Below are 15019 nucleotides of genomic sequence, written 5' to 3' on the forward strand. Positions count from 1 at the left end.
TTATTACGTCTACGTTTAGTTATAAGTTCTTTTTTTTTAAGTGTAATCTTACGGCAACCTATTTCGTGACATAGACTTACTACATCATGACTGAAAACTTAACTGTAAGTGTTGTAAATTTGTAAAGAAATCATTTATTTTTTTATGATTAAATAAACAGTTTCAACCCAAATGTCATTGACTCGTTGTTGTAGTTTTTATTTTTTTTCTTCTGGGTGTTCTCAGTTCAATCTCCTTTCATACAGAAGTTATTCGATTGTAATATTTAAATTAAAGGTCCTCAGGAATTTTATGCTACCGGTAATGGAAATTAGTTACAATTAACTATGTTTTTGATTCTGAGCAAAACATCTTGAGCAAGGGAAACATTTATAGTTTTAACAGTCAGCGTGGAGTGGCTGACATATTATTCTGTACAGATGTATCAAATATAAGATTTTCTTACAACAGAGTTTCCTGAAATCACTAAGTTCGTAGACAGTGAAACTGTGTGTATATGATGAGTTCCTCATACAGTATGATGTAAACAGGACAGAAAACTCTATAATTGCCACTTCACTAGGCTATAATGATGCTTCTTATCTTAACACTGATTGAGACTGATGAAAACAATTTCATTGTTGCATTTTATAAAGGATTAAAGAAAATGAGCGATGAGATGATAACACTATCACAAAATCCTTCACTTCTGGTTCATAAATATCACCTTACCTACAATCTGAGTCTTACACCTGGTGTTAGTGAATAGTAATCTAGTTATTTGAAAAAGAGTAAAAAGTTATGTTTAAGTTTGTAGAAATCATAATTGTGTAGTTTAATATTTGTCATTATCTGTTAAGTGTGTTTTTAGTGATGTTTACAAATATGTTCCAATAGTTTATAACTGACTAGGTGAGTATAGGCTTCAAACTACTCAAAAGACGCATGTTCACAATCCAAAAATTACTAAATTGTTCAAAGGAGTTAAATTTTAGTGAGCCTGTGTTTTTTTCAGGATTCAATAAATAAAACCAACATGTCAGAATCCGACAAGACTGATCTTAAGATAATTGGTTTGTACGAAGAAAATGGAAACTTGCCAGAGGAGCAGAAAATTCACTTGAAGAGAGACATCGGGCTTATTAGCGCAATCAACTTGATCTTGAATCTCATTATTGGTGAGTATGCAAGCTGAAAAAATAAGTAAATAGATAAGTAGATAGGTATTGGTTTGCATTTGATCAAAGCAAATTTAGTTTTAATCATATTTAAACCTCTACATTTGAGACTAAAATCGTCAAAAGTGGTTGAAAAATGTTGAGGGGCTATTTGACTTTTGGATATTGAAGTAGGCTACTGTACACATCCCATCGTTAAATGAGCTTCACATATTGTGTTACTTACGGTCTAAAATTCAATTTTCTTAATTAGTTTTTGATAGTTGATATGTGACATATAAAGGATGCTATAGGCAACAATAAGTTGTCTCTTTATTTGGCTTGGTTAAAAAGATTATGTGATTGGCAGAAATCAATTATTTACATCAGGTCACCTTGTTATGGATCAATTCAACAAAAATCTTTTTTATTCAAAAACTGGTTAGAGCTTTATCATAAGGAGGGAATGTCCTAGTTATATCAATATTCAGAGGTTTTAATTATTTATTTACTTATACAATAACACCAAGAAATTGATTACAGTAAGATAAGCTCAGTATTTATAAAAATAAAAAGAAGGGTGTTTGTAGAAGCAGTAATGTGTTCTTGATGTTCTACCTCTGCTAGATTCTGAACTCTTCCTCCACTTTGTTGTGTGCACAAATTTAACCAATGCATTATTACAGTTTAAAGTAATTTAATGTTTTTGTTGAATGTTCTGCAATTACTTCAGGATGCATAGTTAAATCTAAAAATCATTAAGTACACATAAAGCCATTTTGTTGCAAAAAATAACCAAGACACATTGTCCAGGGTCCGGCATTTTCCTAACTCCTGGAACAGTTCTTTCCGAGTCAGGATCCATTGGAATGTCGTTACTAGTTTGGTTCCTAAGTGGAATCATCTCATTGATGGGTAAGTTGAAGAATGGATTTTGGCTTAGTAACATGTTATTGTAGTGGTTATATATAGAAGGGGATAAGAGCAACAAAACTAAAAACATATGGCAAAATTTTGGAAACTTATAATTTTTTGTCATACTGCAGTAAAACAGCTGTTTTAATACCTACATGCATTGCAAAAAGTTACTAAAGTGAATCTTTTCTCCCTAGAATTAAAAAATCTGCTGTTATAAACTTGGACTGATAATAATTGCATGTATCGAACATATGTATTTATTGTTTTACTTGGTTATCTAGCTTATTGTTGCATTGCATTCTTGTCAATAGTTTGACATATCGATAGTATATAATGTACTCTATCTCAATGATAATAGACAAAATTATTGAATCTCTTACTAAACAACTGCTTATGTTTGCATTAGCAAAATTGAAAACAAGTTAAATGTAGTTCTGAAATGTTATCTTTGTATGAGAAGTATTTTCATTTTGTAACTTATATGACAAAAAATATAGCTTATTAGATGGGCAAAATTTTATTTTCAACCCACTCTCATTTTCCGACCACGGCTTAGCCTCAGTTGTTAAACTTGAGCTCGGGTTGAAAAGAGTTACGTTACGACCTAGTGATGAAATCTATGGCTAGTGATGTATAATGCTAAAAAATTTGTTACATCTCCATATGGAGACGATTTTTCAAGAATACTCTAAATACAAAAAAAAAAAAAAAAATTGTACAATTCATACAGAATTATTCAGTTTTATATTACTTCTTACAATGAGGAAAAATTTAAAATAGACATTACCAAAACAAGAAGGAAAAACATAGAAATATATTCTGTTTGATACCCAATCAAACACATTATCTTCCTTTGAACGCTTGGAAACGTTTCCGTTGCAGGTGCCTTGGCGTTTGCGGAGCTGAGTACAGTGGTGCCTAAGTCTGGCGGGAGTTACGCTTACTTTCAAACAGCATTTAAAGATCTTCATCCCTTCCTGGGACCTCTTCCGGGATTTCTGTTTATCTGGATAATGATGATCATCGTAGTTCCGGCAGATCTTGCCGTAGTTGCGCTACTCTTCGCTAACTACGTTTATGAGCCTGTAAGACCTTCACTCTCACCGGAGTTCCATGCAAATAACGAAGTTTTAGTAAAAAACACCATAGCAGCAGCTACTTTAGGTAAAGTAAAAAAAAAACTACTCTTTAATTAAAGTGTTAAACGATTTTTGCATGCATAACAAAGTTCAATTTTTAACTGCTTTTTCCAAAGAAGATAGCATTAATTCAATTTCACTCTAAACAAAATGACACCACAACAATTTTGTACCTGTACTTATAAAATCACCATAAATGTTATTACAAGTAAAAACGTCATTGGTTGCAATTTACGCTCTTACTTTCTTTTGATTAGACAAGGTTTAAGACATATTTCGTGTTATTCTTGTTACAAAATTAATTACAACCTTACATTACATGTAAGATTTGACCCTTATAACTTCAGTTAGTTTTCAGGACAGGGACACATGAGAAAATGTAACTTTTCCAATAATCTAAATTAATTTCCAAAACCAAAGAAAGATAAAGAGATAACATAATATAATTAATCACAAAGTATATATTGACAAATAAAATGTGTTTCAATGAGAATATTCTAGTAACTCATTTTACAGTGCTTGATTTTGACTTATATCACTAATTTCTTTTACAGTTGCAGTTGGCATAATAAACTATGTAAGTGTCAAGCTCTACTTGAACACACAGAATCTTATCAGTTTCTTGAAGCTATCTGGATGTGCATTTGTCATTGTTGGTGGAATATATATGTTAATCTCAGGTAAATATAAAATTATAAAGTACAGGGTGTTTTTAAAAGAATAACGGGATTTCAAACGGTCGTTGCTCGGGGACTATTCAAGATAATTAAACGATTTAAACGTCAAATTGAAGGGAAAAAAATAAAGTTTTTTTTTCTCATTCTTTCATACAGTTCGGAATAATTGATTAAAATTCAAATTTTAATCAATCTTATATGAGCGTCAGGGGTGCCCATCCCCCCCAAAGCTCACGTCGCAGAATCCCCCCCAAATTCGTTGTTTAACCCATGCCGGAAGGTCTAGGGGCTAACCCATAGTTATGTTTATAATGCGGGGAGGGAAGGGGTGCCCCCGACACTTCTTTAAATTTATGGGAATTTAAGCGTTTGAATCAAACTTTTAACCCAATTTAAATGGACAATTTTGCTTTAAAACTCTAGAAGCAAACTATTTGTTAGTTTAGTTTTAATTTAAATGAGTTGAATTTTTAACATGCACACAATTTGAATAAAAATTGGCCATGTAGTTTTTTTATCCGATTTTCCATGAATTAATAGGTTTTAAAAGGGAAAATCACAAAAGTTGCAATAACTTTTGAACCATAATTTTTACGGCATAGAGGGTTTTTATACAATTGTTGTCAAAGTCAAAGAGTATAACATGTTAATTTTTAATCAAAATCGTTCAGGTCAATTCTGAGAAAATTTTATTAATCCATTATTGTATAGGGTTTTATGGAATATCACAATTAAAATCCAAAATGAAAAAAAAATCTGGAGAGACCATGGATTGGTACCTAAAATACCAAATTTCATCGAAATCGGACTCGGACCACAGGCGTGGTCTGTAGATCCGTACCATACATACACATATACACACATACAGACAGACAAACACATCACTTCGAAAACCACTTTTTTGGGATCAGGGTTTTTACATAAACAATTCTTTTACCATATTAAATTGTAGGGGAGAAAGTACATGTCAAAAAGTTTGATATATTTTCTAAATTGCCCTTTAATCCACTTCTGAGTTTGGTTCTTTTTAAATAAGTGTACAATTTTCAGTCTTAAAAATATTACTAGGCCTAAACTTAATAGTATATTTCGTGCCTAGGGCCAAAAATGAGGTTTTGCTGGTTCGAGATAGTTTTTAAGTTCGATACGAAGTCGAGGACTTAAAACGATCGAGAACTGTAAAACCATTTCAGTCCGTGGTACGAACGCTATTATTCACCACACTATACCCTATTACCACTAATTCACCTCAATGATAATGCACTGCACACTGATATAGTCAACACAACTACAACTTTAAGGTCATGTGGATAAATTATTTGAGGAATCAGCAAAAATAATAATAAATAGTTGCTAGGCAGCTCTATTGCAATGCTATGGATACTGATTGTGTATTTAATATGAATTGTTTTAAGAAAGTAAGCGGCCAGCTGATTTTGCGGCCCTAGGGATGTAAAAACCTGCTAGATCCCCGAATGACGATGACAGCTGGCATGGCCTGCAAAACGTAACTTTCAGCCACCAACTAATGTACCTATATGTAAAACAGTTTAAAACATCATAGTGTGGTAAAATAGTATATTACGTTACTAGTCCTGAATCCCGTGCGAGACGAAGTTGAGTAGTGGTTTTTTATACGAGTCCGGCCAACACATTTTGGACGAGTGACGTATGATAGTTTATGCCATACTACTAAATCCGTTCAAATCCCTATATATTATCACCAACTAAAGGACTAAAAATCACTAGTCATAACCTCTAAGAGTGGTTATGTTTTTGTTATAACCACTCATTGCCACCCAAATACAGTATAATCAGCTGATTGGTGTCTGGCAAAACTCATTACAGTACAGTAGTAGGCCTACTGTATGAAACCCCATTTGATTAAGCTGGCGACAAACAGCTGTTTTCTGGACTAAATCCTTGCATGTGAAGTTCGTCAAAATAGTGTAGTGTGGCGTTAAAAATAATTATATATCTATTCTAAGACTAGTAAAATTTGTTTGAAGCTCTTTCTAGATTCAAGTAAAGACAATAAGAAATACAATTTAATTAATCCAGAATCGTGTGTTTCAATTCTTGAAGTTAACGTAAACACGTAGCCTATCAAAAACCTTAATTAAATTGTCACAGTACTATATGTCAATTTCTTCCAATGAATAAATGACCCAGGCATAATTATTTGGGAGAGCCAAAATATTATCACAAGCTTTCATGTTGTTGTTCATGTTGTAAAAATAGCAAAATGATTATCATTATCATAATACTGGTTTTTTTGTGAATCAAGTATATATTATAATAAACAAACCTAAAAAAACCATCAATAGGTCCTCAAGGAAATGAGACTATTTGAGAATGAGTTCATAATGAAAGGTAAAAACAAACTCAAATTGCAGATACAATTTAATAAGCCAACCATAATCCTTTGACAGCAGTTGGCATGGAGTTGTTCTCACTGTCAAACATGATACGAGTCAGAAAGTGGAAATCCACATAAAAGTACTGTATCTATATATTTCATAGCAATTATAAAATGATTTATTAATCAAGATATAATGTCAAACAGGATTTTGATTGCATAATTACCCCAGTAATAAATTAAGGAGGTCGTAAAAATTATCTGATAAATCTTTTATGTGCTTTTAACCAACCACTGGCTTGAATCCCCCCCAAAATCATAAAATCCCCCCCAAATAAATTTCTGATGTCGCATTTTGCGAAATCAAACCCCCCTGTGGGCACCCCTGATGAGCGTAAAACTGGCAAAGTCTGTACGAGTAGGGCAATCGGCAGGTTTATCTGATATCTTAACTGAATCTTTTTCTGCACAAAGAATCTATATTTTATAGATAACATCATAAAGTGACCAATTTAGGTTCGTTAAACTGAAGACTTCGTCGGGCAATCGATTTTTTTGGGCTTCTGATGCAGAATTGTCGGATTTCTTCAACTATGTCATCGCTTGTTTTTAGCCGGCCAGGTGAATGTCTTTTCAAAACATTTTGGTGCTACGAAACTCATTAAACCAGCTTAAAGTTTCTTTATCATCAAGTAGATTTAAATTTAGTTTAATTTAGCAATGGATATAAACTCGGCGAACTACAGATTACAATCTGTGCCTTCTGTTGTGCCGTAAATATCATACTGGCGATAGGCGTATGAGTCAAAATAGCAGCCTATCACACCGCACCTGTTTTGCGCATACGAAGGTCAAAGTTTCCTCCCTTGCTACACGGGAAACAAAACTTAGTTATTTTAGCTTCAATTTGACGTATAAAACGTTTAGTTACCTTGAATAGTATCCAAGCAATTACCATTTAAAATCCCGGCATTCTTTTAAAAACACCCTGTATATAAAATACTCAAAGCCGCATTTAAAACTTTCTAAAGTTGTTAAACAATGGTTCTGACTAATTAATATTTGTTGTTGTCCCTGTAACATTTAAATAATTTCCGAAACTAAAGCTGACTGAAAAAGAAAGCTAGAATAATTTAGAAAACAATGTTCTTAATCACAATGTTTTTATTTTTAACATGCATCAGTTTTATAATATAGACAGGAATGAACAAACAAACATAAAGGATTTGATTTATTTACGTACCCAAATACACATAGGTAATTTTAAAGCATGAACTATATTTTATTATATTTAAAAACATGTATATGCTACTATAAGACCTGTATTAAATACAACAAATAAAGGGTAAACATTTTTCCATTTGGATTTTAATAGAAAATTTTGTCATTATTGAGATTGATCATCGCACAAATTTTAGTATGAAATTCTTTTACAAAAAACCTTAATATTCTTTCAGGAAAGGCATTAAACATCAATTTTGGGTTCGAAGGAACAAAAACTACTCCACACTCACTGGCGATAGTCTTTTACGCAGGACTCTACAGTTACGATGGTTGGTATGTACGAAATTGTTAGAGAATATAAAATTGATTTAGACGGGAAAAGTTGGTTATGTTGAAATTTCCAGACTTGAAAGTATTCTTTGAGGATTTTGCACGATCGTTAAAAATGCAGATGATTGGTCTGCTCAACACTTTGAGCTGTCAGCCGTAATGGTTTACATATTGAACATAAAGAGAAAGTTAACTAAACTTCTACTTGCAGCTATCTATGTGACTATACCTGACATGGGCTATAACCTGCGATCGATCTAAGAGCTTCTACGATATAATAGGACTTGGTTGATCGGTTGATCCAATATACCGAGAGTTTATTAGTACAGTATAGAGCATTAGGTTTATACAATTGCCAAGCGATCACCATCAAAGTTATTTTAATATTTAGCCCTAGTTGACTCAAAATCTTCTAAGTAAAGTTATATTTTTCAGGAGCTGGGTAACAGGGGTAACTGAAGAAATAAAAAACCCGGATAAGTAAGTAAATACTGTGCATACAATTTTTGTGATATGGTAGTAAAAAAACAAAGATAAAAAAAAAAAAATTTCCCGTTGTAATAAAACAACTAAAATGGATTAAAAGGCAAATTCGTGCTGTACCAGAGATTTGATGGATTTTATTTATGTCACAAATTCATTATTGGTCACAAGACAAATCACGTTTTTTTTTTTGTTTTGCTCGATATTAACTTAGATGGCATTGATCTCACCTGTTTGATCTTCCAGGTGAAGTTACGCCTGACGATGGTTTTTTTTCATATTCTACACAATTGATCAGTAATGATAAATTTTGATACCTATGGTTGAAAAACACTTTTTCCAAGATCTCAAATAAAATATTAGTATAACATTTATTTTTTTTCAGAAACATAATTAGAAGCATACTGATTGGGCTGCTGATTGTAACACTACTGTTTATCAGTATGAATGTTGCATACACAACAACACTGACAGTAGATGAAATCATATCTGGTTCTGCAGTTGCAGTGGTGAGAACATTTTGAGATAAGTTAATCACGTCAATTTTCCAACGCAACAATTGATTCAGGTCGAGAAAACTATGAATGTATCTTTTTGAACAGGTTTTAATAGTCATTATGTAATTGTTGAGCAAATAAATTTATTTAACTGAACATAAATAATTAATTAGTTTCCTAACAAAGCTAGATAACCAAGAGCTTGAAGAAGTACGTAATTTTTTTACGGTTGAGGGTTTTGTTAATTTAAAATTAATTTTTTCAGGAATTTGGTGACAGAGTGTTTGGCCCAGGAAAAATAGTTGTATCCATTGCTGTAGCATTGAGTGCTTTGGGTGCTGCCCTTTCTCTTATATTTTATGCTTCAAGGTAATAATGTTTAACCCACTGTTGGAAAAATAGGAGCAACTTTAAATGTCTTTCCATTCATAACTTTTTCAGCAAAAGACCTGCAATTTTAAATACCCCCGCCGCAGCAAACCTGCCGACTAAGCAAATTTCCATTTGTCAGAATTGATTTTCAATTAAATCGATTTAAATAACATTAGGTTTAACAAGTACCTAGGTTTGCTGCTACAAGGAAACTGTTAAAGTGGGGTTCTTTAGTAAAATATTAATAGCTTAGTATACAATAAATAAATTTGCCAAGTTTTATCAAACGGACGTATATATATATCTATGTGACTATACCTGACATGGGCTATAACCTGCGATCGATCTAAGAGCTTCTACGATATAATAGGACTTGGTTGATCGGTTGATCCAATATACCGAGAGTATATATATATATATAAAATATATATAAAATATATATAAAAATTTGAACGAATGGTATTTTTGGCCTCTGGGGACATCGAAATGAAAAAGTAAATCGGTCCCGGGCCTAGGTCTTACCGTGCCACCTACGGTAATAGCTACTTCCCTATAGGGAAATTCGCTAAAAACTGATTTAATAGTGTTATTATGTGACAAATCATTAAGTAGTCAGCATTTATATTATACATAAGAATTTAGAGAGAATTATGGATATCTAAATAATATGAATATATTACTAGCTAATCCAACCTAAGGAGTTAGCTGAACCCTGCTAGAGTTTAGTTTAGTTAAGTGAGGTGTTATTATGTTGTAATTTGTAAAAAAAAAAAAAATTATACCTTGATATTTTAATTAATTAAATAACTATCTGTAACATATATACTAAAGGTAACAAAGCTTTTCTAACATAAATGTTTTTTGCTCAGTCATGATTATTTTCAGGTTAGGCTACGTTGCTGCTAGGGAAGGGCAAATGTGGGAATTTATTTGTTTCATCCACAGAAGAAGACTGACCCCAGCGCCTGCAGTTATTCTGCAGGTCAGTGGCTAAGCATACAAGGCTGAAACTGAAATAATGTTAACTTATTTACAAGTACCTAAGTTACAGTTTACTCACTCACATTGGCTAACAAAGGTGAATAACAAAGGTGTTATTCATTTTAATTTAGCCAAACAAATGTCTAGAGCCAAGCAGGTTAATTCCAACTGATTATACCAATAAGAGTGAACTAGTTTACGACCAGTTGTAACTAACTAAAGCTTTGTAAGTTGTATAAATATCCATCAGATCAATTTGCTGAGATGATTAGTTTGATTTTCAGTCTTAAAAAATTAAAATTAATTAGACTACTCATATTGTTTGATTGGAATACATTATGATTGGTAGGAATAGTATTCCCCTGAATGGACTGCAAGTCCGTGCTTGAAGGAAGAGCTCTTACCAGCAGGAAATATGTATTGGTTATCGTCTATAGGTCAAAAACAGGTGCACAGTGTTTATAAATATACACCGGTACATCTAAACTCTTAAATACCAGGAGCTTACCAGGAGCTCTTAAAAAGATATATATGATATGTATATGTATGTATACTAGAATATTATTTAACAATAAACAACCTTGAGCAACAATAAAAATATATGTATATTATTCTATGAGGAAAAGTGTATATTAATAGCTATTATGGCGGTGTTTGAAGTAAGAGGTGAATTTAAATGTTTAGAAGGCTTCAAGAAATTGCCGTATTCAAAACTCTATCCATTTGTATGAGTCGCATCCTGTTTGGTACATTATACAGACACAATTATTCCTTTATTGTTTTACGCATATTTAGGTCTTAAAAGTATGATGCATGCTGAAGGTCTTTTTTATGTCTGGGACATTTTGTATGGATATATTTACATAGACAATTAAAATAACCTTTTCTTTCTTACTCAATATCTAATCTTTCGAAAATACATTTTTCAGGTTGTTCTTGGGCTCGGCTACCTTTTCCTGGGGCGTGGCATGGACACACTCATAAACTTTTATATGTTTCTCATGTGGATTTTCTACGGACTCACTATGGCGACAGTTTTCGTCTTGAGAAGAAGAATGCCATCAGCCAATCGTCCATTTAAGGTGAGGAAAACACTGATGACTAAATTAGATTCAGAGCTTAGAACATGGTATTTATACAAAGACAACACCCACACATAGCCCAAAATCAATATCTACACTCGAATAATTAAGTAGTCAGCATTTTTATTTATACATAAGAATTTAGAGAGAATTATGGATATCTAAATAATATGAATATATTACTAGCTAATCCAACCTAAGGAGTTAGTTGAACCCTGCTAGAGTTTAGTTTAGTTAAGTGAGGTGATAGGGTGAAAAGCAGCTCGATAGGTTTTTTTGTCACCAAAGTCACCTTGTAGCATGCTTTGGGCACTACGAGACTGAACACTCTTCAATTAAGTTAATATTGGGTAAAGTAGTTCATTTATCTCTAGGATAGAATATAAACAGCTGGAGTCAAAAACATCAGCTGTATCCTATTTTTCTGAATAAATATCATGGCATTGTTGTGTAACATAGCATATTTTACTACAGTGATAAGCATTATCCCTTTTATTAATTACTTAACCCCTTTATTAATATTTATTTTTTAAGTAATTTGATGAAAAAATCCTTATGCTTCTTTCACACTATACGGTTTTGCTGTATGGTTACTTATTGTGAGCTTTCACACTACACGATTATGGGGACGGCAGAAAACCTACAGAGTTGCTGCCGTCCACCGCGACTGAACCGGACGGTTGCCACGCCATGGTGCATGTAGTTAAAATGCAAGCTTTCATACTGCATGGCTTTTAATCGAACTGGAGCTGGTGGCCCACCAGCCAGTGCAAAGAGATCAGCTGTTGCCAAATGTTCATTGTTTTGAATCTGACCTCTCAATTGGACACTGTTTATGTTTATTAAGATTTTGTAAACACATTTATCTCGCTGTAAGCTCAGAAATCCTTTATTAACCTTATCCTTATTATCAGGCAAAATAAAAACAGCAACGGCTGTTAACTGATAAAATAACATGACAGCAATTTTGTAGCTAATTTATGAAGATTTACAATGTCCAATATTTTGTGGTGTATTTTAGCTATCTAAAAGAATGGCGTAGTATGACAATTAAATAATAGTTTCTGACACGGGCCAAATTTGTCTTTTTAACCCTCAATCTCACACTTGAGCTTTTGTGTATAAAAGAATCACTTTAGACCGTTATGATAACTATACCATTATTAACACTACAGGACTGAAGGTCACGATTGTTTGCAGGTACCTCTGGTGATCCCTGCTATTGTTATTGTCTTATCAACAGCTCTGGCAGTCATCCCGATCTTTACCCAGCCTCCAATGCAATACATCGTTTGTCTGCTACTGACATCCCTTGGAGTCCTGTTTTACTATCCGTTCATTTACAAAAGAATGAAGCTGCCCTACTTGGGTAAATACAAATACTTAGTACCAACACAGAAAACGTACTACTATAACCCAGAATGCCAACCGCATGGTAAAAAGCATTAAGCGGTTTGTGAGAGCTTTGCCTGTCAATCCGTAGGCAGCGCCACCAGCGTGGCCATGCAATAGCATAGCAACTAGTGGGATATTTGGTGTGATTTGTTAACTAGCTAATGGACTGTTAATGGTTTTGAGAGAGTCTCTCTGTCCTAAGGTGTTTTGAGTTATTTTATTGCATGAAGAAATTGCCATAAATTAAGGCCAAAGAAGAGCCTAAGAAGTTTTCTATTATTTATTTTTATTTTTTATATTTTATGTGTGTGTTGGTTGAACTGTGGTGACAATTGACAAATGACTGAGCTATACTGTTTTCAAAAAGGTGAGTGACGCCCAAAATTATCCATTTAAATGAACTGATACCTCACCTAAATACCATGTTGTTTAAGTTATAACACTTGCTTGAACCATAACATAACGCAAACCTCATTACAGTACTCTGTGAATGTCAGTCAATTTGCTCTTAGCAAATGTTAAATTTAGCTAGAGCAGGATAGGAATAGATAATTTACCTGCATATAAAGATACAGGGATTACAAAACCAACGAATTAAACGACATTTTACAAGTTGGATGCAGTGGTGTAGTGGAAGGGGAGTGGTGTTTCCAATAGTTCTACTGTATACAGGGTGTCACAAAAATGTGTGATGGGCTATACAGGACCTAATTCTACATGCAAAAATAAGTCAAAAATGAAGAATAAAATTTTTTGGATTTCGGCTTAGTTTAGCTGTAATCCGCCATTTTGTTTTTTGGGGAAAATATTTATTATTTCAAAATCCCTTTTGAGATATTTTTACGAAACTTGGCAAAATTGTTAACACTTTAGTAAGTAACATTTATAAAAAAAATTATTATTTTAACTTTCCAAATTTAAAAATGGCGGCCGTTTGAATTTTTTAATGCCAAATTTCATGAAAACCGGTACCTAAATCAAAATTTTGTAAGACACAAAAGTTTTAGTATTTATTATGACAAACTCAAGAAAAAAAAATGAATAAAATCGGTTCATAAATAAAGAAGTTATGTTTATTTTAGTAATTTAGACTGAAATTACTTAATACGTTACATAAATTATTACATTACATTTAATACATTTTAATATTAATAATTTCAGTCTAAATTACTAAAATAAACACAGCTTCTTTATTTATGAACCGATTTTATTCATTTTTGTTTTGTTAGATGTGCCATAATAAATACTAAAACTTTTGTGTCTTACAAAATTTTGATTTAGGTACCGGTTTTCATGAAATTTGGCATTAAAAAATTCAAACGGCCGCCATTTTTAAATTTGGAAAGTTAAAATAAAATTTTTTTTTATAAATGTTACATACTATAGTGTAAACAGTTTTGCCAAGTTTCGTAAAAATATCTCAAAAGGATTTTGAAATAATAAATATTTTCCCCAAAAAACAAAATGGCGGATTACGGCTAAACTAAGCCAAAATCCAAAAAATTTTATTCTTCGTTTTTGACTTATTTTTGCATGTAGAATTAGGTCCTGTATAGCCCATCACACTTTTTTGTGACACCCTGTATATTAATTCTGTAGTCAGTTCTGAGACAATGATGAACACAAGACACACACACTGAACATTTTACAACTGCAGATGGATTTCAACATACAAGTGCTAATTCATCATACTTTTTCCTTAAGTGCTGACAAATGTCCTGCTTACAACTTACAATACTGTCTGTTGGGTCAGTGGTGACGATTGACTCAAAACATTTATTGACCCAGTTGATACAAGAGTAGGGTTATAGTTAATAATTGACAAAAATGTGTTATTGCGTTGATCACACTTCAATAAACCATTACTAATTTGAAATTTCCAAGAATTTAAAATTATTTATACTTTTTACAGACGACTGCCAAAGAGTTCTTCAGAAATGGATGGATGTGATTCCTGCTAAAGAAGAACCCCCTTTATAGTGTTTTTGACTTTTATACTGGTGTATCATGTAAAATAAAAAGTATTGTTTAACATGTATTATATAAAACTTACACTCCTGCATCAATTTAAGTGTTGTGGTAGATCAATGTGTTAATACATCAAATTCAACATCATACCTGTAATAAAGTTACTGATGGATGAGATTAAATTTTTATCACAGCTAAACAGTATTGGATACTAAAAGATACCTTTAAATAATTGGATGATGGTGAAGAAGAAACACATCAATATAATCTTGTGGTATCATTTTTTTTTTTAATCCCATTATAAAAAATATCCAATAAATTTGAACAATCAAAAACAATTTGTACAACACGGAAAGTAAATAAAGTCTTATAACACTTAAAACATATATTTACGCTTATACTGTTACTCACAAGACGGTAAATATACAAAAGATGGTAAGTGGTGATCGATTTCAATT

General features: G+C 32.4%; 1 protein-coding gene across 1 annotated transcript; it reads left to right on the top strand.

Annotated features, from left to right (window-relative positions):
* The first annotated feature begins 827 nt into the window (after nucleotides 1-827).
* On the top strand, nucleotides 828-14627 carry LOC129004803 (b(0,+)-type amino acid transporter 1-like). Its single transcript, XM_054433446.1, has 13 exons — nucleotides 828-891; nucleotides 995-1157; nucleotides 1950-2051; nucleotides 2937-3218; nucleotides 3748-3873; nucleotides 7687-7786; nucleotides 8219-8263; nucleotides 8652-8775; nucleotides 9029-9132; nucleotides 10021-10117; nucleotides 11046-11198; nucleotides 12399-12567; nucleotides 14506-14627. Exons 2-13 carry the CDS (start codon nucleotides 1016-1018, stop codon nucleotides 14571-14573), a joined length of 1512 nt encoding a protein of 503 aa, XP_054289421.1. The 5' UTR covers nucleotides 828-891; nucleotides 995-1015; the 3' UTR covers nucleotides 14574-14627.
* The last annotated feature ends 392 nt before the right edge of the window (nucleotides 14628-15019 follow it).

This window comes from Macrosteles quadrilineatus, unplaced genomic scaffold, assembly GCF_028750875.1.
Source record: "Macrosteles quadrilineatus isolate MER2022 unplaced genomic scaffold, UCM_ALF_1.0 Scaffold_11__1_contigs__length_5352618, whole genome shotgun sequence".
NCBI lineage: Eukaryota > Metazoa > Arthropoda > Insecta > Hemiptera > Cicadellidae > Macrosteles > Macrosteles quadrilineatus.

Bases quoted from the DNA above. Each gene is read 5' to 3' on its own strand.
- LOC129004803 (XM_054433446.1), top strand. From the start codon at position 1,016: ATGTCAGAATCCGACAAGACTGATCTTAAGATAATTGGTTTGTACGAA. The intron at 9,133-10,020 runs GTAATAATGTTT...GATTATTTTCAG, and splicing joins CTTATATTTTATGCTTCAAG to GTTAGGCTACGTTGCTGCTA. The intron at 10,118-11,045 runs GTCAGTGGCTAA...TACATTTTTCAG, and splicing joins CGCCTGCAGTTATTCTGCAG to GTTGTTCTTGGGCTCGGCTA.